The sequence below is a fragment of the Andrographis paniculata genome, unplaced genomic scaffold (genome assembly GCF_009805555.1).
Source record: "Andrographis paniculata isolate CXL003 unplaced genomic scaffold, ASM980555v1 Contig71END, whole genome shotgun sequence".
In the NCBI taxonomy this organism is placed as follows: Eukaryota; Viridiplantae; Streptophyta; class Magnoliopsida; order Lamiales; family Acanthaceae; genus Andrographis; species Andrographis paniculata.
Window position 1 is genome coordinate 5,098,749 of NW_026137608.1, and position 22,335 is coordinate 5,121,083.

At 33.0% G+C, this 22,335-nt stretch overlaps 3 protein-coding genes across 3 annotated transcripts; 2 read left to right on the forward strand and 1 right to left on the reverse strand.

Moving 5' to 3' along the window:
- The first annotated feature begins 1,354 nt into the window (after positions 1-1,354).
- On the forward strand, positions 1,355-9,084 carry LOC127264980 (protein S-acyltransferase 24-like). Its single transcript, XM_051294599.1, has 13 exons — positions 1,355-1,801; positions 2,289-2,429; positions 4,154-4,266; positions 5,301-5,380; positions 5,526-5,689; positions 6,166-6,304; positions 6,403-6,502; positions 6,919-6,976; positions 7,198-7,275; positions 7,362-7,460; positions 7,659-7,737; positions 7,833-7,981; positions 8,505-9,084. The coding sequence occupies exons 1-13, from the start codon at positions 1,517-1,519 to the stop codon at positions 8,919-8,921; spliced, it is 1,902 nt and encodes a 633-aa protein (XP_051150556.1). The 5' UTR covers positions 1,355-1,516; the 3' UTR covers positions 8,922-9,084.
- Positions 9,085-10,020: 936 nt separating this feature from the next.
- On the reverse strand, positions 10,021-14,477 carry LOC127264874 (protein PHOX1-like). Its single transcript, XM_051294435.1, has 5 exons — positions 14,171-14,477; positions 13,962-14,047; positions 11,603-13,880; positions 11,266-11,507; positions 10,021-10,436 (listed from the first exon to the last, which is right to left on the reverse strand). The coding sequence occupies exons 3-4, from the start codon at positions 13,767-13,769 to the stop codon at positions 11,359-11,361; spliced, it is 2,316 nt and encodes a 771-aa protein (XP_051150392.1). The 5' UTR covers positions 13,770-13,880; positions 13,962-14,047; positions 14,171-14,477; the 3' UTR covers positions 10,021-10,436; positions 11,266-11,358.
- A 3,299-nt stretch (positions 14,478-17,776) lies between these two features.
- LOC127265087 (protein OS-9 homolog) lies at positions 17,777-22,283 on the forward strand. Its single transcript, XM_051294770.1, has 8 exons — positions 17,777-17,992; positions 18,405-18,481; positions 20,565-20,768; positions 20,943-21,014; positions 21,351-21,466; positions 21,567-21,633; positions 21,708-21,814; positions 21,924-22,283. The coding sequence occupies exons 1-8, from the start codon at positions 17,899-17,901 to the stop codon at positions 22,072-22,074; spliced, it is 888 nt and encodes a 295-aa protein (XP_051150727.1). The 5' UTR covers positions 17,777-17,898; the 3' UTR covers positions 22,075-22,283.
- The last annotated feature ends 52 nt before the right edge of the window (positions 22,284-22,335 follow it).

The window sequence follows — 22,335 nt, forward strand, 5'->3', positions numbered from 1 at the left end:
AAAACACTAATAAGACAATTATTAAGGCTTTGTTACATTACGTCATTTTATTGATACGATACTATTCATTTTTAAAAAATATATTCATTTATTAAGGACACAATATTTTAGGTACCGTAAATTATTAAGTTATTAATAATAAATTATAATATTATTTTTTTATTTTTTTATATGAATAGTGTTGTTGGTATTTTAAATATTTTTAGCATTATATATCAATAAAATATGTACAATATAGATATCATTTTGTAGAGAATAAAATTTTATATAATACAAATAAATAAAAAAATTAATTTATTTATTCATAATTAACTTGAAACTAATTTTATTAAAACTAAAAAATTTTAAATGTAGATAAAAATATTTATTTATTTATGAGAGATAGAAATAAAAGGGTTTTGAGTGGGTCATACATGTAAGATGTTAAAAATTTAATTAAATTGATTTATATTTGTTAAATATGTTTAAAATAATAAATTTACTAAAAATAAAAAATAGTCATTTTAATGAGACGGACAAAAAAGAAAAAAGGTTCATTTGTTGCGGGACGAAGGGAGTATCATATTAAATATATATATATATATTTACAAAATATTATATCAAATACTATTTTTTATTTATATTTTTTAATTTTTTAAAATATTTTTTTATCCAATCAAATTTATATAAATACAACTTTTAATATATGTATAATACATTTTATTTTTTACAAAAGAGAAAAAATTAATATTTAATATACTTTCTTAAAAAAAGATAATAGATACAATTCACCATAGGTCACGTGAAAAATACCCCAACTAAAATACTAAGCAAATTCGTTAAAATTTATTATTATCTGTGTCTTTTCTGAAATAAGAGACGAATTTGTGATCAACACAATATTTATAAAATATTAATATTATATTGATAATGAATAAAAAATATGAATATGTATATTTTATTTTTTTAGTGTATTAATATAAAAAATAGTAGTATTTGTCAATAATGATAAAAAATATAAATAATTTTATGATATAATTATTTATGATAAAAAAATATTATTTTAAAATATTTTATAAAAAAATAATAAAAGTATATTATTATTAAAAACAATACGCGACAAACATTTAAGACAAGCATATAATACAAAATTTATAAAAATATTTAGAATATGGAAAAGATCTACGCCAATGTTATGAAATATATTTTTATTTATTTGTCTTAATTTGGAAAATAGATTTTTATTCAGCGAAAAATGAGGGAAGCATTACTTCCTGGTTCTTTCATTTTTGCCCCAAAACTTTGAAATCTGATCAATCTAGTCCTATCCAATTTCCTCCCTTTCAGGAAGAACCCTAGAATTGGTCAAATTCCTCTGCGATTGAAATTGCCCGTAAATTCATATTGTGGATAGATAGATCATAGATAGATAGATAGATAGATAGATAGACAGCGAGGGTCACACGCCATACTTGATCGTTGATTTGAATTATCTCGATCTCCGTGCGCATCATCGATTTATCGTGGACTTTGCAATATGGCGTCGGAGATCGAGATAGTGGAGGAGGTGGAGCCGGAGGTGGGAGGTCAGCGATCGGAGAATTTCGCAGATGGCGGGGAGGAGAAAGCAGCTGCGGCGGTTCAAGATGAGACCTTGAGGAACGATGTGTACACGAACGCGGCTTACGGGAATATGGAGAACCTGCAGCGGTTGGTGGAGAGTGAGGGGTGCTCGGTTTCGGAGCCGGATGCCCTCGGCTACTACGCCCTCCAATGGGCGGCGCTTAACAATCGGACCGCCGCTGCTCAATACATTCTTGAGGTATGATCGATCTTCCCTTTCGTGCTGGCTATGGTTGCTGGAACTTAATTGGTTCTGAATTGGGGTTTTGGCGATCTGTTCTTATTGGATGTGGAGGAAATTACATTTATTGCAATATCACGTTGATAATCTTGGACAATTTTCAATTGCGAGCTTGTCGTTGATGCATTGAAGGCAAAGTTTATGAATGATTGACATGTAGCTATTCCTGTGAAAATCACAAATGTTTCAGAATGAATCTTCAATTAAAAATATGAAATTGTGTTATATATATGTTTGCCTTCGATTTTAGCATGAAGATGTCAGCATCTTTGTCTTAGTTTAACTGTATTAAATTATCTTTGCCGAGATAATATGTCAAAATGGGGCACGGTGTACCTTTTTAAGTAGTTAATAGAAATTGCTATTCTTACATTCTAGATTTAATATTTGCTTTTATGGCAGACTGCTGTGATCTTCTGATTGAGTTCTGTTACGATATTGACAGCATGAAGGTGATATTAATGCTCGTGATCATACAGGCCAAACAGCTCTACATTGGAGTGCAGTAAGGGGTGCAATCCAGGTTGCTGAACTTCTGTTGCAGGAGGGAGCACAAATCAATGCAGCTGATTTGAATGGCTATCAGGTTAGTTTCATACATATATATGTATATATATATATATTGGTGTGCATTGCGTGACATGGGCATAAGTGTTAATATATACATAATATGCAAAAGTCTATGTAATCAATATGTGCTTGGAGATATTGTCCCACAAGATGTCTGAATCTTGTGATGTCACTTTTAGAAGTCTTATTACAAAATTTAGAATGTATGTTATAAGATTTCGGCGGTGTCTGCATACCATAATTCCACACTGAATCAATGACATTATTAGATGAATGCTAATAACATAGCATAAATAGAAACACTACGCCATATTAGAAATAGTATTTTTAAATAAAATGCAAACCAGAAATTTGTTCCCCTATCAAATTTAGGAAGAACAGGGAGGGTGATCCTCTTCTTTCTTTTTCTTTTTCTCCTTTTAATGAAGTTTTGTCCGAACATATCGTCAAGCCAAAGCATGATCTTTATTTACTATAACTAAAAAATTTATTAATTCAGCAGAGTGGGTGAGAGTGGAGGGGCAAGAGGTTTGGAGGCAGAAGTGGGAACTATTTTAAAGCTGACAAAAATGTCAGAATTGAAGATTACTATAATACTCCCTCCGCCCTAGATAATTTGGGTTTATTACCGTAGATAAAATTTAGGTAAAATATAATTAGTAAGTAATTAAAATGTATATTAGTAAAAATAATTATTGTCTAGTAAAATAACTATAGATCAAGATTAAAATAACTAAATAGTTTAATTAATATTAAGAAAATTGTAAATTATAAAATTTAAAATATGATTATATTGTATAGTCATATTTTCGAGAAAAGAAAGGACAAATTATGTTGGACCGACAAAAATAGAAAACAAGGACAAATTATGTGTGTAATGTGCCTCCGGAGTTGGGCCGGTGTTAGGCCAACTCCCGTGGATGAGCCGATGTCATTCCATCTGAGGTTGAATATAGGTTAAATGAATTGAATAGAGTAAGCATGTCTACAATGTGCACATTCCTTTTCGAGAGCCCTATTGAAAGAACTTTAGAATTAAGCGTGCTTGCTCTAGAGTAATTTGAAGATGGAACCCTAGAAAGTCTCCCAGGGTGCGCGTGAGTGAGGACAGAAGCGCGGTGAAATGACTCGTGTGGACCTGTGGGGCCAGTCTACGATCCGAAATGCCCGGCTTTGCATGGCTTGCGAACCAAAGTGTCACAATGTTTGACGGAGAGAGTAATAAATGTAAATACTCACCTATGGAGCACACCTTGGTGTCAAGGCCTCTTCATTATTTGCGCCTCGCTACAAAAGATGATCAAGTGGCCGCACCTTTTATAACTATCTACTATTTTTTCAGAAATTTAATCTCAGTAACTAAAAACTTGGGTAAGGAATAACCAGTCATACAACTACGTCATTGTTTTTATGGCAAAATTATCATAGTAAATTACAGCATGGATGTAGATATCATGTACTTGAATAATTAACTTGATGATAGACAGTCATTTGGAAGTGGACAATTAGTTGACCTCTAACATACTGTGGAAAATGATAATTAACAGATTCAAACAGGCAAAATAACCACGAATGATGAAACTGTAATCGGAACAAATTTGTGCAGGATCTTCTTTTACATGAAAAGCAGAGGAAGTGCTAGAATTTGTTTTCCTAGTGGAAAGCTTTAATTGAAAGTTTAATGTGTTAATTTTTTTATAATTTACCCACCTTCTAAATGTACAATCATTCTAATTGCAGCCAGTCCATATTGCTGCTCAATATGGTCAGACAGCTTTCCTTTGTCATCTTGTTACGAAGTGGAATGCCGATCCTGATGTTCCTGATAACGATGGTAGAAGCCCATTGCACTGGTAAGTTACAAATATAATCATTCTTTTGTGTTCAAGTATATATTTAGGGCTGTTTATTTATGCTACTTTGCTTTCGTACAATAATAAAACATGATTTCTGTGGATGAAACATTTTAATTTTATGGAAGTGATCTTTTTTATGATGCTGCAATTTTTTACTTTTTATTTTCGTTCCGGAAGACCATCATTGTGTCGATGTTAAGCATAGCTTATATGACTTTTTTCTGGATTGTATGAGTTAAACAGGTCAATGTTGATATATGAATGCATATTTAATCTGTCTTCATTATGTCTGTTGAATATATCCCACGTAGGAAAAGTGGGATCTCCCCTTGGTTTTAGGTTGGAAATTTAGATCCCTTCTTAACATGGTATCAGAGCCTTGGTTAGGTTGGAAATTTGGATCCATTCTTAACATGGTATCAGAGCCTTGATGCCCGTATTGGGTTTGGATCTTGTATGAATTTTCGAGATTATCATCTTGGGGGAGTGTTGAATATATCCCACATTAGAAAAATGCGGATCTTCCCTTGTCTTATAAGGGTGAAGGCCATTCCACGGATCACCCATTGGTTAGGTTGGAAGCACGAATCCCTTGATAACAATGTCTATGCCCTGCTATGTCTTCTTCCTTGATCTTAATATGCTATGCTAGCTATCACTGATTGTAGCTAATGGTGAATCAGCAATCCATGGCATTAAAGGATCATTATTTGATTGTTCTGTGCAGCTACTATTTATTTTGGTTTCATGGATCTGTTAATTTCAGATGAACTATAAATTTAAAGCTTTTTAAAGCATGCTTAATTCTAATATTTTCACTCTTTCACCTAGCATAATGGAAGGCTCTAAATTTATCTATCCAAAACTTGACAGAATTGTATGCCAGTGCGGAGACAGTTTAGCTTAAGAAGCTAGATTCACTTAAATCCTTTTTATTTGTTATTTTCTTTGGCTTTCATTTGTGTAATATATTTGTGAATTCCTGTTTTTTGGGTTCAAATAGTTTTTTAATTTACTGGGAATGACAATAGGGCGGCTTATAAAGGCTTTGCAGACTGCATACGTCTTTTGTTATATCTAAATGCATATAGGGGACGACAGGACAAAGAAGGTTAGTGCTAACTGATTTATATTCGGTAACATTAATGTGTGTGTGTGTTCCTTTTTTTTATTATTATTATTTTAAATGTTTTTTATTTTTTACCTTTTGTTGTCATCCTGGTTCTGAAGTGTGATATTTATGAATTATTATGTAGGTTGCACTCCTCTACATTGGGCTGCCACTAGGGGAAACTTGGAAGCATGCACTGTCTTAGTGCAGGCTGGGAAGAAGGAAGATTTGATGGTTACTGATAATACAGGGCTCACACCTGTTCAACTTGCTACCGATCAAAATCATCGACAAGTCGTATTTTTTCTCGTAAGCTTCATAAACCAATTAGTGTTGATTGCCAATTTGGGCAAAAATTTGTATTGCGAATCCCACAAATCTAATTGAGCTTTATAAAGATTCTGGATGTTTTAAATGGTTGTCGTAGATCACAACTGAAAGGTGGGTTTGATTTGGAATAAAATCTCAATGAAACATTAAAAAGTGGTGTTTGGGCATATATGTTCCTCCCAAATTGACAAAATAAAGGGAGCTGAAATGTAGGTTTTGATGGAAGACCTTGGAATTGTATAAAGAACTACAATGTGTCTTAATTTACTTATATATGTATATGTATATATGTATCTCTTTAGGGGTGATCCATGCTCATTTTCCTTCATGTATTAATAGCCTTTTCCTGAAAAGGTTGAAGTTGACATGGATTTAGATTCGTATCATTGAGGTGATGTTCTTTGTGACTCTTTGCTCGGTCACAGTTGTGTAATGCTATTTTTGTGAATTATCAGGAAAATGCTAGAAAGTTGTACGAGAAGCGGTGGGATAATAACAGCGTCCTTGGCAAACTCTCTAAATTAGGCTTTGCTCCACTGCTTTGGTTCATTATCTTCCTGCTGCTTGTGACATATGTGCACTCAGTTGTTATGGGTACTTATCTCAAATTTTGAAGTGATCTGATTTTATCATTGCCTTTTTCAGTTTCTTCTATTCAAAATAAAGACATAGTTTCATGGTTATCATCGCAGCTTCAAATTTGCCAAGACTAACAGCTGCCCTTGGCCTTTTTGCATGGATGGGAGTATTCTTGGCGACCATTGGTTTATTTCTGTTTTATAGATGTAGCAGGTAACATCGGTTCATTCAAAATGTTTGAGCATTTTTGCGCTCAATTTCCTGCAAAAACTTTAATATTTAGTTGTCATGTCCTTTGAAATGGTTGTTTTTTGTTTTTTTCTATTTTTTTTTTGAAAAAATGATTTAGATGATGAAAAAGTTATAACGTGTATATGTTTTACTAAATTGAGTTAACTGATGGTTACGCTATATACTTAACGAGCCCAGCTTTTTGCAGGCTGGGAAAAACATAATTTTTACTTCAATGTTGAATATTCATATGACTTATGATTTCCGATGATGGTTATGTTTTCATTTGTGATCAAAGAAAATATACATCGGGAAGTCAAGATCAAGTTCATTAATTGTATCCTCTAATGGGGTTATGATTGAGCAGTGTGCTAATGTGCTGTCGTTTCATTTCCTAGCAAGGATCCCGGCTATATTAGAATGCATATACGTGATCCAGAACACATGAAAGATGATGTAAGTTGCCATTTGTTTCCTGTAACATTATTACAACAGAGTGTTCATTTTTTCAATTTTTTTTTTTTTTCTCTGGTTGATTATTTTGTAGATGAGGACTAGTTCTGTTATTTATAAATTTTAGTATTTTGTGACTGCTAATAGTTGATTTCATAGCTATCATTTCTATTAAATATCCTTATTTGTAAGATTATTGTATTAACTCTTGTATTTTTGTTTAGGAACCCTTGCTCAAGATTGAAATGAATAATCCCGCTTTGCTTGCTGGAAATTGGTCCCAACTATGTGCTACTTGCAAGGTCTTTATTCTTTACCTCCCTTGATGTATATAGGAAAAGGCAATATGGAGTTTATTGTGTAATGGACTCTTCTCTTACTTGATTAGATTGTTCGGCCTCTTCGTGCAAAGCACTGTTCCACTTGTGACCGATGTGTTGAACAATTTGACCATCATTGCCCTTGGGTCTCGAATTGCATTGGCAAGGTACCTTGAAGTCTACCTTTTCTTTTTCTTTTTTTTTTTAAAAAAAAAGGTCTTGAAATCATATGCATGTTTAATTTGTCAGAAATTCTATTTATTCATCTCATTAGGGAACTAATTTTTTGTTCTTCCGAAATCTGATTTTTGTGAATTAATAAAGAATTGTCTCATGCTCTGATTATTTTCGCTGACACGGAACAGAAAAACAAGTGGGATTTTTTCTTGTTTCTTGTCCTGGAAGTTCTGGCAATGCTAATTACCGGAGCCGTCGCTATCACCCGTAAGATTTATCTTATCATTCTCCTCGTTGCAGTGTTATTATAATTTTTAGAAGTGATCTATTCAAGGTCATTATAAGAATCTGTCTCTCTGCAGGAGTGTTGACTGATCCTATGGCTCCCTCCTCCTTCGGTGCATGGTTGAGCCATGCTGGCAACGAACATGTTGGTGTTTTAGCATTTTTAGTTGCAGATTTGTTCCTCCTCTCGAGCGTTGGAGCTTTGACTTGTGTGCAGGCTTCTCAGGTACACTAAAAAGTGTTTCTGCTAAAATGTTCGGTTTCTTATAATTTTTTGTTCAAAAGCCTACCGTCATTTAGATTCCCGTATTTTAAGACGTAGTTTTGCATTTTGATGCCTAGTCCTGTGTTCCTTTAAGATTTGGATTTGAATTTTAGATTTGGAAATAGTAAAAATTTGAAGTAAAATACGGTTTGATTTTTTGTAGTAAAAAAAAAAAAAAAAAAGACAAAAAACAAAAATGCCCCTATTAGTATGGTGTAATATAATAGTAATGACATTTGTGTAATATATTGTAAGTTGGGTATTTATTATGTTAAGTAAGTAGTACAATTACTTAATTAGGAATGATATTCTTGTTTTAGAACAGACAAAATAGAAAATATAGAAAATGGTATCCTTCTTATGGGACTGAGGAAGTATTTGATTTGATAAATTTGAGTGAAAATTTGTCGGTAATGACAATAGCTTAGTAGCTGCGCGTTTAATTTGTTTGTTTTATATTATATGCCTTTCATTTCTCCTACAGATCGGTCGGAATATTACAACCAACGAAATGACAAACATGATGCGGTATAGCTACCTAAGAGGATCAAATGGTCGATTCCATAACCCATTCGACCATGGCTGCAAAAAGAACTGTTCGGATTTCTTGATAAACGGCTACAATGAAGACATCGAGCACTCAGAATCGTCAAAGGATTCTCAAGGAATCATCGGGATGGCTCACATTTTGCGAAACAAAAACCTTCCAAACGGTTCGAACCATTCTCAGCAGGCGAATGGAAACGACCATCTTGCAATTGATGTGAGTAAAAGCTCCAATATACACTCAGCCGAGTCCCATTCTTCTCACGGCGGCCATAACCATAGTCACAGCGCTGTCCCTTTAGGTTCGGGTGCTGGTCTGGGTCGAAATGTCGGTCGTTCGACGCGGGTTTCTTGATATAAACTGTGGTGTTTTTTGTAAGTGAAAATAGCTTGCCTTGTGACCCTTGGTGTGTGTGTGTCTGTGATCACAGCATTTATTTTATATATATATATTTGTTTGTTTTTGTTGTATTAAGCATTTCCAGTTGTAGAATGGGAATAAAATGAAATTTGTAGATTATTGTTGGCTTCAAATTATTAAATTTACAGTCTTAGCATAATTTTTTGGCTTTATTTCATATTTTTTAGTTTGGTGTCTTTTAGAAAAATAAATAAAATGCAAATGGTCTAGCGTTGGAGATTGTAATATTGACTTTTTCTCGTTAGCAATTGCATAATTCTAGGACCTAGCGCTGGACAAAAACACCGAATCGAATTATCGAACCAAATTGAAATATTACATATTTGATATTTGTTCTATTCGATTTCGATTATTAATATTTTTTGCATATGCATTTTTATTTAAATAGTATTTTGATATAATATTTTACAAAAAATTAATATTTTTTTTTGTTAAAAATTATGCTGGCAAACTAATATAAATGTCTTCGAAAGCATAAATAAACAAACCTACCAAAAATTTTAAATGCTCATTAGAATGCTAAGTCTTATTTATTTTGAATCATGATATGCTCATGTATATATATATATATATATATTTTAAAAAAAAGTTGATTTATTTTGATTTTTTATTTGAATAGTAATTTTGATACATAAAAACCCACTATTATCTATCCAAGGGTTAAATTTATTTGTGCAAAGTTGAGGTAAACTTACATCAATTTCATACACAAAATAAGATCACATAGAACAAGAATAACCCAATAAAACCTCCCAAAAATAAGCTCAAAGACATCTTCCCGTGACTTGTCTTACCGGACTTAATTTACAGACTATTAAACTCGGCTGAAAATTTACTTAAAATGCACTCGAAGAATAACAATCCAGCATCAAAGAAAAGACATTCAATTACCAAATGAGACCATTCGAATCAAATTTAGTTCTAAAACTCCTTACAAATAACAACAGACAGAAACTGGTCTCAAAAACAAGATTATACATGCAGACGACGAGCTAACACACAAACACTACACGGGGCGCAAAAAATCCTACACTTCGACAATAAGAAACATACAATACAATACAACAAATAAAAATACAAATACAAATACAAATACAACCAATACAAATACAAATACAACAGAAGAAACAAAATAATGTTGCTCGAATCTTTCAAGAATTACCTATGGGGCAGGGTAGACGGTGCTGAGTCGAGCAGAAACAAAAAAAGGTAGTTTCTACCCCTTCAACATTATCCTCCGGCGCTCTATGTTCAACACAAAAATTACTGATTTCCTGCTATCAATTAAATAACTAGCTGCCGTGCTAGTGTAACAATCGATCGTTGTATTCTGCCGTGCAGAAAACAACTAACAAGAAAAGACACAACAATCTGCCTGTCGAGTCGGGCGCAACAAACCTCATGCTTTTTACAACGTAATTAAATGAACAGATGAAGAGACATGGAAGCCTGCACAATAGACAATGTTTTAAGAACAAATGCACTGACTAAATACGTCGACATTAACAAATTAAGCGCAGCAGCAGAATATACACAATTACTTAAGTGATATATACTTATTCGAGAATGTTTTAGAGTGGATCTTCGCTAAACGAACAGCAATATATTTTGATATCTTGTATCAGCAGGTAAAACTTCTTCGAGAAAGGTAAAAGTAAAAAGCTATTAACCATATTCATGTACGGCTGCTTCTTACATAATAGAGAAACAAGCGTATGCTACATTCGTGTGATGAAGCTACGGTTACTAAGACATCATCAAGAAACTCAAATCATCTAGGTTGTGTTCTTTTGTGGATTTTACCACAGATTTTTACTATGCAGATTCTTTTTTCCATAAAAAAATATCACATCAAACAACTATTTTTATTTTTTTTAATATTATACTATAAATTTCTTTTACATTAAAAATATCACATCAATCTCTATTTATATTAGATCTAATAACTATTCAAATTCAACTTTTTACTATTAAAAAATCAAAACCCACAAACAAACACACCCTTGCATCGAATAGATATTCCTAATTTTTAGATAAAAGACTTCAAACCTAAATCACATTTGGAGGAATTATCTACTTCCCATTAGCAACAACATAACTTCCCAATTAAGAGATGAACTCTATCATGAGGTTCTCGACTATCCGTCCGTTCATTTTTTATTTTTTATTTTTTATTTTTATTCATAGTAAAGTTGAAAATTCTGTGAGCACAATGTCCCTTATATCTACTAGACGTCGATTTAAACATAAAAATCACGAATATGAAGCTTCAACTCACCAAGAATGTAATTCGAGAAAGTAATAGACCAACTGTCCTGCCAAGCACGACGCACAGCTGCTTATGTACTTAGTGACACTTCCGCAGGCGCATTTATGCATTTTCAACGACAAAATTGAGTTTCGAAACTTTCCGTCGAAGTAATGGCTCTAATCGGAACGAGGGAATTCTTTTCTGCCAGTTTTTTGCATCATACATCTCATTCATTGCCTGAACTATCTCATCAATGTCGAACCCATAGCCTGCATCATCGTAATGAAGAAATGCTAAACACCTCATTCAATAACATCTAATGCAAAACCTACAAAATATTCCAAAAATCATATCTATACGTTACCTTCCAACGTCGTGTCATTTGAACAATGGCTTTTTATCATGACAGCGATATCGGTTTGAGAAGCGCCGGCAAGCTCGAATTTTTCGACTGCAACCTCAAGGCATTCTTGCCACACCGGAAGTCCCAGTTTGAATTCCATAATCGATCGTTCATACAGCATCGTGCCCCATAAAATATATATCTGAGATCGAATGTTTTCCGCCTGCTCCGCTGCTTCATCTTCTGTTATATGATTCAACAAATTATCGAGTTTCATGTCGCGTAGGATAGGTTCAACTTTATTCGGGAGAGATAGATCCGTGACTCGTTTTTCCTCCCCATCCTCCCACATCTGCAATCCCTTTTCCGTATTCTCCTCAGCCTTGTTGTAGAGCTCGATAATTTCTGTCGACGGAAACAATTCCGGCTCAACGTCAGTACCGACTGCATAATTCCAAGAAAGTTTCGCCAGCTCGAATTGTTGCTGCCCAAGAGCTAGAACGGCTTCATAGAAATTCGGTTTGATTCTTAGAGCATCGGAATATCGTTCTCCGGCTTTTATATACTCCGCCTTTGCCCAATCGTGTGCAGATTTGATCTGTGAAGCCATGGATTCTCTGGGAGATTCGTCGCTAAAATTCACCCGCTTTTTCGCCTGAGACATGTGAATATTCCCCCAGTTGAATAAAGCTAATGCCGCCATTTCCTGGAATTTGTCGCCTGCGGCATTGAAAAGTTCTTGAGCTTCCTCACTAGTTACAGTCTCTTCCATGGCGTCCGAACAGAGCTTCATTCCAACCTCGTGAAGATCGAGATAAGCGTCGATATCAAAACCGACATAATTCTTGAAGAGTTGAGCAAACTGAACTATCCAATCAGTTATACAAGCTGATTCACTTTGCACTTCCTTTCTTTCCCCTACATGTCCGTTTTCGTTACTATTTTTCTTGTCGATGTTTCCTTCCAATTCATCATTTTTAATCTTCCGAAACAGAGGATCTTGATCGGGATTAACTTCAACTACATACAGCTTCATCGACCCGTTCTCTGCACTCGCTTCAGCCATCCTCAATTCTTCGGTCGTGGTGATTGTAATCAAATCACCTTCTTGATCCCTATACTTGACAAGAACAGCCTTCAAGCCGGGAAACCGATCAGAAACAATTTCCCTTACTTTCTGAATGCTGCAGGCGAAAGGAATCTTACCCCATCGTATATCTTCCCCAAATACTAACTTCACTGACCTACTCGGCTCCTCTCCATGGCCGTTACTAATTTTTTCTTCCTCCACCACCAATTTGTCCTCGGAATTTCTTTCCCCATTCACATCCACAGTTTTCCCGATTTTCTTTCCCTTATTTGCAGCCTCTGCTTTTGCAGTTTTTGTTTTCTTTTCCTTATTCCCATCCTCAGTTTTTCCACTTCTCTTTTCCACATTCGCGTCGTCGATTTTCATCACTGCTTCTTCACCATTAGCTTTGACCTCTTCTCCTTCTATCTTCATTTCTTCCTCACCCTTATTTTCCTCTTTCATGTCATCATCTCTGTTGTTCTCCTCAACTTTATTCAATTTTTTCTTCCGAGCCTTCCCTTTAGCTGCCTTGCTTTGAGGTGGCTGCGGCGGTGGCTCCTCCGGCAATGGCACCAAATCCACAGGGATTTCAACATCCAACGGCCCTTGTTTCTCAATCGTCTGCTTAACCCTCTCTGCAACTTCAGTGGCCATCAGATTATTCGGTTCCCTCTTCAGCACTGTCCCAACATCTCTCAACGCCAAATCCAGCCGGTTCAATGCCTCGTAACACCTAGCCCTCTTCAACAAGGCCTTGCTGTAATTCGGCGTGACTTCAAGAGCTAAATTACACTCATGAATCGCCCTCGGATACTCAGTTATCCCCAGCTGCATATAGCAGGCCGCCATGTTACTCCTCAAATACGACACGTCAACATGGCTCCTCGGAAGCAAACTTATCGCCTTATCATACTTCAACATTGCTCCCTCATAATCCTTCATCTGAAACAACCTATTGCCCTCATCTTTGAGCTCCCTAGACATCAAAATGAACACTGCTGTGTCCTCATCATAAGATTTGGTAATGTTTTCGACTGCCTTAACCTGCCGGAAATTCGACTCTCCCCCGGCCTTATCTCCCGGAGATTTCTTCCCCTTTCCACCACGCTTTCCCATCGTCACCAATGGCCAAAAATCACAAAGAATCTAATCCTCAATACAGACAAATGAATACCTAATTTCTACTGTTCCTCAATCAAGTTTATTCCCAACAGAAATTCAATCCACCTGAGAAAACAATTCTCCACAATCCAAGGAAATTTACCAACAGATAAACCTAGAAATGGAAGGATAAATCAATGAACCTACCGTAGATACAAAATCGCAGAGCTATCCACACCAAGTTCTCCAAAATCGATTGCTAATTTCAAAACCCTCAATTCCTAGCCTGAAACCTTCACCAAAAAAAATGAAAAAATAAACGAAAGGTGTAGAACAAATACGATTAATAAATCCTTTCCCTAGCCACCAAATCTGAATAAGAACAAGAAAAGGTGAAGACGAATGCGTTAGGATACCTGTTTTCTACCTCAAGCAAAGTTTTCTTCCTCCCCTTTCCCGATAAAGGGCGAACATGAATTAATTATTCTGAAAAAAACAAATAAGGAGAGAAATTGAAAACGTGGATGCGAAGACTGGAATCGGATTACGCAATGGAAAGACCACAGAAAGGTTTGGGGCAAAGGAAACGTGGTGTGTCAGAGGAACGTGAGAGCCACCAAAGCATAGCATCGCAATCGAAAAAGGAATCGAAATGGAGTTGAAAAGGACGGGCAGAACAATGAATGTTTTTTATCGATTTAATGGCGATAATAATAATAAATATATGCATAGACTTGTGTGTGGGGGAATTGCGATTCAATTGTCGCCTTGCTATTGCCAAACGCTTCTGGTCTCGCCCGTCGCCATGGATGATGCCGTGAAGGTGGGACAGGGATTTTCCGTGCTTTCCAAGATTGTGGGCGACGTCATCTCATCGCCTCGCTTCCTTGTAATTTTGACTTCTTTATTATTATTATTATTTTTTCTGTTATTTTTATTTTTGGTTTATATATGTGTATATATATATATTTATCAAATAGGCGGTTGGAAACGGTCTTAACTGGATATTCAAAATCGTAATCAAATGTCGATTTAATTATATATATATATTTTTTAATGTAATATTTTATGTAAAAAAAAAAAATTCTTAAAAAAATTTATGAATATGTTAGACTCTAAAAATTTCATTTACGTCATTGTATTAATATTAAAAATATATTTATATTTATATATTTTTTTCACAAATAGAAGTATTTTTATAATTTTCTCTTTATTTGTATTATGTTTTCATATAATAATTAATATTCAAATATCAACGCACAAAAATTAAACGAGACTCTTAGAGCCGTGATTTGGTTAGGTAAAAGTAGTAAAATAACATTTTTGCCCTTACTTTTTTTGGTATAAAAGTAATGATGTGATATAAAGTAAGGATATTTGTGAAAAAAAATGAGGTATTTAATGAAATGATTACTTTGTAATTGGACATTCCAAAATAAAAATATGTATACTTTCTAACCGGACAGAGGGAGTATATATGTTTCCTCCGTTATATTTATGCACAGTTGATCCGATACAAAATTAATAAAAATATAAATTTTTTATTTTATAGTAAAAAATAATAAAAAATAGTATTTCTACGTCCGGCGTCAGCAAATATTAGTTCATTTGGGCACAGTTTATTGAAGAAGTAAAAAAATTAAAAAGATAGTTGAAGATATTTTTTAAAATTTAGTTAGTAATTTAAGAATATGAAATGAAATAATACAATAAAATTAGTATTATTTGTTGTAAATAATCAAATAAATTATGTATTTAAAAAAAAAAAAAAAAAAAAACCTCAAATTCAATTTTATAATTTTACTAACAAAAAAAATATGTGGAATTTTCCTTTTTAATAATATTATTACTAAGTCGTCGGGACCACGCATTTACTATACATCACTAGTTTCACATTTAATGTTACATTCAGTTTCAATAAATGTGCTACTTTCTATTTTGGTAAGATTCTTAATTTTTTTTTTTTAATTTTTAACAGCATGATAATCCGCAATCGCTATCCGAAAGTGCACACATACGGTAAGACACATTACGTGAATCATGTGTAACAAATGAATTCGAAGGTGCCGAGGTTTGTTATATCATGCTATATACTTTTATTTACACTCTATTCCCTTTATAATTTTGTTATATAATGCTATATATTTTTATTATATATAGTGATCGATCAAATCAATACAGTTTGTATCGGACCTCAATAATATATACTCCGTCCGTCTTATTGGAAGAGTGATATTTGTTTTTTGCCAGTAGATTTTTGAATATTACTATTATATTGAATTGTAATGAAAATGACAAAAATATAGTACAATGTAATATAAAAATAATGATATTTGTGTAATATATTGTAAGTTGAAAGAATATTTATTATGTTTAAGTAGGTGGTACAGTTACTAAATTAAAAAATAGCAGCCCTGTTTTGATACGAACGAAAATAGAAAATAGTAACCTTTCAATGGGACGAAGAAAGTAGTATTTTCTCCATTCCGTCATAATGATTTATTTTTTTTTTCTTATTCTCATAACATATGATCTCTATATATATTTGATAAATTTATTTATTTTAAACATATTTAAAAATATAAATTAATTTAATTAAATTTATAACTTTTTTTAGCAATAATATCCATTCAAAATTCATTTATTTTTATCAATTTTTTAAATAAACAAATCTTTTTATTAATATTTAAATTTTAAAACTCTCTATTTTTTTTATAAAACTAATTTAAGTTAATTATAAGTTAATAAATATATATTTTATTTATATATAAAATTTTATTATTTATAAAATAATACTCATATTATACCTATGTTATTGAAATATAATACTAAAATATTTAAATATATATTTTAAAATCTTTAAATAATATATATAAATTTATATTTTTAAAATACCAATAATTTTATTAATATAAAAAGAATACTCCATCCTACCTAATTCAATGCATGTTTTTTATTATTTTCATCGGTCAAATTTCAAAGTATTCATTTTATATTTTAGAAAATATAATCATACAATCATATTAAAATACCTTTAATTTTTATTTAAATTATAAATACATATTTACACATATAAAATGAATGCTTTAAAATTTGACCAATGAAAAAAATAATTATACAATAATATCAAAATATTTTTAATTTTTATTTAAATTACAAATACATATTTACATATACAATTAATTTATATATAAAGTCAAATAAAAAAATGTGAAAAACTATTATATATTTTCATTAACTAATAAAATATTCTTTTTTTATAAGTGCGGATTCTCACGTCATAAAAAAAATAAAAAATAAAATAAAATACTATTACTATTATAAAACAAAATATATTACTCCCTCCGCTAAAAAGTATACACATTTCTATTTTGGGACGTCTAATTACAAAGTAAACATTCCACAAATACAAGAATGTCATTACACCACTTTTAACTGCCAACTATAATTAAAATATTATTATTTTTTAAACACTGCGTCAAAAGCAAATATGGACGGATAAGTATTATTTTCTAATTTATTAAAAGTACATTTCATTTGAAACGAAATGAGTATTTAAAAATTGAGAGTACATATGTTCCGGACGAGGGGATACGAAATAATTTATAGTTCAAAGATATAAAGTTAGTCATGTAACTGACGTGGCAGAATGCCATTGGTGCAATGCATGTCATAACTTATCACGCGTTCAATAAACAATTTAAAAATTAAATTAAATTTTACATGTCATATTTAAATTTCAATTTTCAAATCTAAAATTTTACAATATATTATTATTTTTTATTATCTGAAAAATTTATAATATTATAAAAATAATATATATTTAATGTAAATTAATAAATAAAAAATTTTCAATCTAATTTTTTTTAAAAAAAATTTCAAGTTAATTTAAAAGATCAAAAAATTTCCAAAATTTTATGAACCGTTTATATTTGAAAATGTTGAAATTTTAAAAATTATAAAAATAATAAATATTTAACAGCGAAAATTTCGATGCTTAAAACTTATTTAATTCTTATTGAATATTCGGATTTTTGCTCACCGTCGACTCATCGTTTTCTGCTTTGATCGGCCATTTGGGGGAAATCAAATAGCAAAATTAGGGTTAACAAAATTTTCAATTCACGGGGAAAGTACCCAAAACATGAGGCTTGTATGGTGTTGGGCACCCGCAATTTTTGCTGCCGTTCTTTTCTGCAGCGCCGTCTCCTCGGATCAGATCATCCCAGCTCATACAGGTACCAACAATTTAACAATACCAGTCGATACTTGTATTGATTGCAGATGAAATTTCATTGTGCTGAATATCAATGTAGTTGGTCCAACTGAAATTCATTATCTGGCCATGAAATAACACGACATGATGCATCAATTGTCTAGATTTCTGTAGATTGTGTGGAGTTGTAGAATCATCGTATTGCAATTAAAAGCTTCTTTTTTCTCTGGTTATGTTCATTTGTTGAGCAAAAATTGTTTTGTCGAGCAATATTGAGTTGAAGTGTGAGATATTATGGTTCCATCAATTTAGTTTTCAGTGCTATGGTCTCTATATGTGTTCAGCTATTCGCAGCACTTATGAAATAGTGTTAATATTCTAGTGTTTGTGTCAACTGTGATATGCCCCTTTGTTCATACCATGTCTGATTTTAGGTGGTACCTTTGGTCGAAGCTCTCGGGAACCCAAGTTCAGAATTGATTTTCATCTGGAAGACTCACCTTACCATCCTGTAAGTGGCACAGCCGACTATCAAATTTGTTGTTCATTTCAATTCTGATTATATCATATACTTGAGTAAAAAATTCGATTTGGAATAGCTTCTTCTATCACACATCACCTACGAAAATCATGTGGTGTGCTCAGTCATTTCTGTTATATATATATTTTACTTTACAATCTCTCAATTTCCCTATAACATCACATCCAATATTCAATGTCCACAAAATATATCATATCCAACAACTGCTTAACTTAAAACATATAAGAACCCAAAATACAAAACCTAAACAAACTCCAAAAGCACACACCCTATATTGCATATTTCGCGTGTCACAAAGAATTCCCTAACACTATATATTATGCAGTTTATTTTTAAAATTTTAGATTATACAATGATAATCATATAAATGGTCAAAATTTGTTTGAACTTAACTTCAATGGAAAACCTCTAACACCGAGTTAGTGTATTTCTGTTGCGTGTTAAAGTATTGAAGACATTGATTGCAAATCCAATTTGTCTTGGTATCTACTTACTTCGCTCATTCAGTTTTGAAGTTGAAATAATATATCCATTGCATGATTCGAAATCCATTAATAGATTTATTTGTTCAACCCAAGAAAGCATCCTGATCTGTGATGTTTGCCCAGTAATTTGAGATACAATTAGGTTCATATCTGGTAATAATCTCCATTCTGACTAGAATATTCTAGCAAGTCAATTCACTGCTTAAGAAGATGTTTCCTGGATTGTATATATAGGGCCCCTACAATTAGAACGCCATGTTGCTTTATATATTAATTATTTGATTTGCATATAGATGAGGGGATCTCGGTTGAAAACCTATTTTGAAACCTCTCAGTTGGAATCGTTTTGCACAAATTTTGAGAACTAGTTTTTTGCATTCTCTACATTTGGAAATGAAGTTGGCTTGTTAATCTACGAGCTGGAGACTCTTAATGCCATCAACCTTGTTTAGCCTTCCGATGAGAATCAAGCTAGCCTGTGCTAGCCCATTTATCACATGACCTAACGATTTACCGCGTCTATTCTAGAAAATAAAAGGAAATAGAGGCAGAGAGATTTTAATCCTATTAGTAAGTGGAATATGCATGACTATACCTTCCCAGGCTGAGCAGCTTTGACAGCATTAAACAATATTTGATTTCTTCCTTGAGATATTTTAATTTGTTCTCAGCTGTTTGCGATAATTTTTTTTTTTGCTTTGAACATTCATTTCCTTCCTTTCTATGTTTAATATCCTTTTCCTATGCCATGAGGAATGGTAAGGAAGTTGAAATTCATCAAACCTAGATCCTTATGGAGAGACATTTGTTTCCTGAGAGACATCTTTAAGCCCATTGTTTCTCAAGGTTTACAATGTGCCAACAGTTGAAAAGATAAATAGTATCAGATGCGTGGAAGGCAGGTAATACAGAGGGTACATGGGATATCCAGTTCATTCTACTGGGATAAATTAACTTGGGATAAATTTCTTGGCGCCTTTAATGACATTAACTTGGGATAATTTTCTTGGCGCCTTTAGTGACATTAACTTGGTTCATTTTGGTTAATATTCCTTTTCTTTTTTCTATGTAGGTGCATAGCCATGTAATCTTTTGGATAAAGTCTGTTTGTTTGTAGCTATCCTTTAATCCCTTTAACACCTCTTGAATCGTTGGATTTAGTTTCAGGAGTGAAAAAGGGCTTGCTAAAATGATTTAAATCAGTGTAGAACACAGAATTGACGGGAAAACTAATGACGATGAATTGCAGTGGTACTGTGGTAGTAAAATCTTCATACTAGAAATTCACTTGAGAGGCATATGTTTGTTGTTACTTGCTGTATCCCATTAATCATTCTCTCGGCGTAAATACACTTATCTCCCATTGTTTATTCTGTATTAGACTTTAATCTCGCTTCTCCAACTTCAATTGGCGAAGAACGACTGGCGGTATAGTTTCTTTTTTAATTGAAAAGGTTGAAACTGGAGTAGCATTGCCATGTAGGTCAAATACTGTAGTTAGTGTTATAATAATAAATTTTCATTTTCATTTTGGTAACCACAATTCTAACTAGTTTTTGACTTCTCAGGATCATGACCAAGAATCTATTGTTATGCCCAACAAAAATGGAGAGAAATTTCTCTGTTTTTTACCCAAAGTGGAGAAATCCAAGAGCGGGAAGGTAGTGTCTCCGCAGAATATAAGCAGCATGATTGTTGAGTCTGAGACACGTGTGAAATTGAAGACGCCGGATGAACTATTGGAAGTGTTGAAAGATAGGTGCTTTATCAGGGTAAGATCATAAAAATCAAGAGGAATGAAATAAAGTTTACTTATCTCTATAAGCCACTGCAAATATGCTTTGTTATTCATGACTAGAAATTTGAATACATTTCTTTTTGTGCACACTGGGATATCTTTTTTGTGATCCAATATAGACTTACATTTGTTAAATGTTTGACTGCAGCAAGAGGGATGGTGGTCGTATGAGTTCTGTTATCAAAATAAATTGCGACAAATTCATGTGGAGGATGAGAAGGTAGTTTGTTGCACATCATTTTATAGTGCACGGCTTTTGCTTGACACTGCTTAGATAGTTTCTTTCTATTCCAGCTAGCAAATTCAAAGAATATGTAGTTTTCTGCCTATGATCTGCTCTATCGGAGTTTTATCAATATGTTAATACCTTTCTGTTGGCTAACACGACGATAAACAAGATTGGCTTGTTTAAACCTTGATCATTTGTACTTGTTGCTTTCCAATAATTAATTTTAGGATTTGCTAACTAGCTTGTGCTGCATAATACCTCTATCTCGGACTATCCTTCCCTTTTTCTTTTGTTCCTGTAAATGAGGCCAAGTGATTAATTGTATAGGTGGTTCAAGAATTTGTATTGGGATTTTATGATGCTGATGCTACCGAGGCTTACCATCAGAATCGATCTGATATGTCCACGTTGAAGGATCCTCGATCTAAAGATGCATCTCAGAGGTACTTTCAATTATATTTACTGCATGAAAAAGAACTAGCTCCTTACAATATATATATATATATATATATTCGAATCGAACTTAACTGCTATGATATTCAGGTATCATGCTCATATTTTTACAAATGGAACTCTCTGTGATTTAACAAATGAGCCCCGAGAAACAGAGGTACGCATTTAAATATTTATTTTCAGAGCTATTAACACATTGCTGACCATACCCCTCTTCCATTTCCATTTCAGGTCAGATTTGTGTGCTCTGAACCCCGAGCTATGATAAGCTCAATAACCGAGCTGTCGACTTGTAAATATGCACTTACATTCCAATGTCCGACTCTTTGCAAGCACCCGTAAGACTCTCCTATACCTTTTCCTGTGTGTTGTTGTGTGTCATTGGCCGGGATGGTGTTACGAACTTATGCTGTAGTTAATTTTATCCGATGATTCTGTCGCTCGCAGATTGTTCCAAGAAGAAAGACCCGTGTGGCATACAATCCACTGCAATGCTCTTCCCAAAGACGAAGCGAAGGTGGATTCGCCTGAAGAAGGAAAGATAACACTGGTGACTGATGACGGGTATTCTCAGCAGGCAGAGGAACACGCGACGTGAGTCAAAATTAAGGCTATCGATTCTCGGAAAGATGCATTGTTATGACGTACGGATGTTTGTTATCTAATCGCAGTTTTTTGTTTTGGTTAACTAGAGATTTAATATAATCTATAGGTTTTTTCATAGCTCTTTTGCTATATGTAATGCTAATTATAGCCGTGAAGTATGGTACTTTTACTGTTAGATTAATAGTTTCAAATTTTCTGCCAGTATTTTTGTCCTCGTTAGTGTTTTGATATAAAAAAAAAAATAATATATTTT

Coding starts and splice junctions, on each gene's coding strand:
- LOC127265087 (XM_051294770.1), top strand. CDS start 17,899: ATGAGGCTTGTATGGTGTTGGGCACCCGCAATTTTTGCTGCCGTTCTT. Junction 21,015..21,350: donor TTCATGTGGAGGATGAGAAG/GTAGTTTGTTGC, acceptor TTAATTGTATAG/GTGGTTCAAGAATTTGTATT. Junction 21,634..21,707: donor ATGAGCCCCGAGAAACAGAG/GTACGCATTTAA, acceptor TTTCCATTTCAG/GTCAGATTTGTGTGCTCTGA.
- LOC127264874 (XM_051294435.1), bottom strand. CDS start 13,769: ATGGGAAAGCGTGGTGGAAAGGGGAAGAAATCTCCGGGAGATAAGGCC. Junction 11,508..11,602: donor AAATGACACGACGTTGGAAG/GTAACGTATAGA, acceptor ACGATGATGCAG/GCTATGGGTTCGACATTGAT.
- LOC127264980 (XM_051294599.1), top strand. CDS start 1,517: ATGGCGTCGGAGATCGAGATAGTGGAGGAGGTGGAGCCGGAGGTGGGA. Junction 5,381..5,525: donor GGGACGACAGGACAAAGAAG/GTTAGTGCTAAC, acceptor ATTATTATGTAG/GTTGCACTCCTCTACATTGG. Junction 6,305..6,402: donor TGTGCACTCAGTTGTTATGG/GTACTTATCTCA, acceptor TTATCATCGCAG/CTTCAAATTTGCCAAGACTA.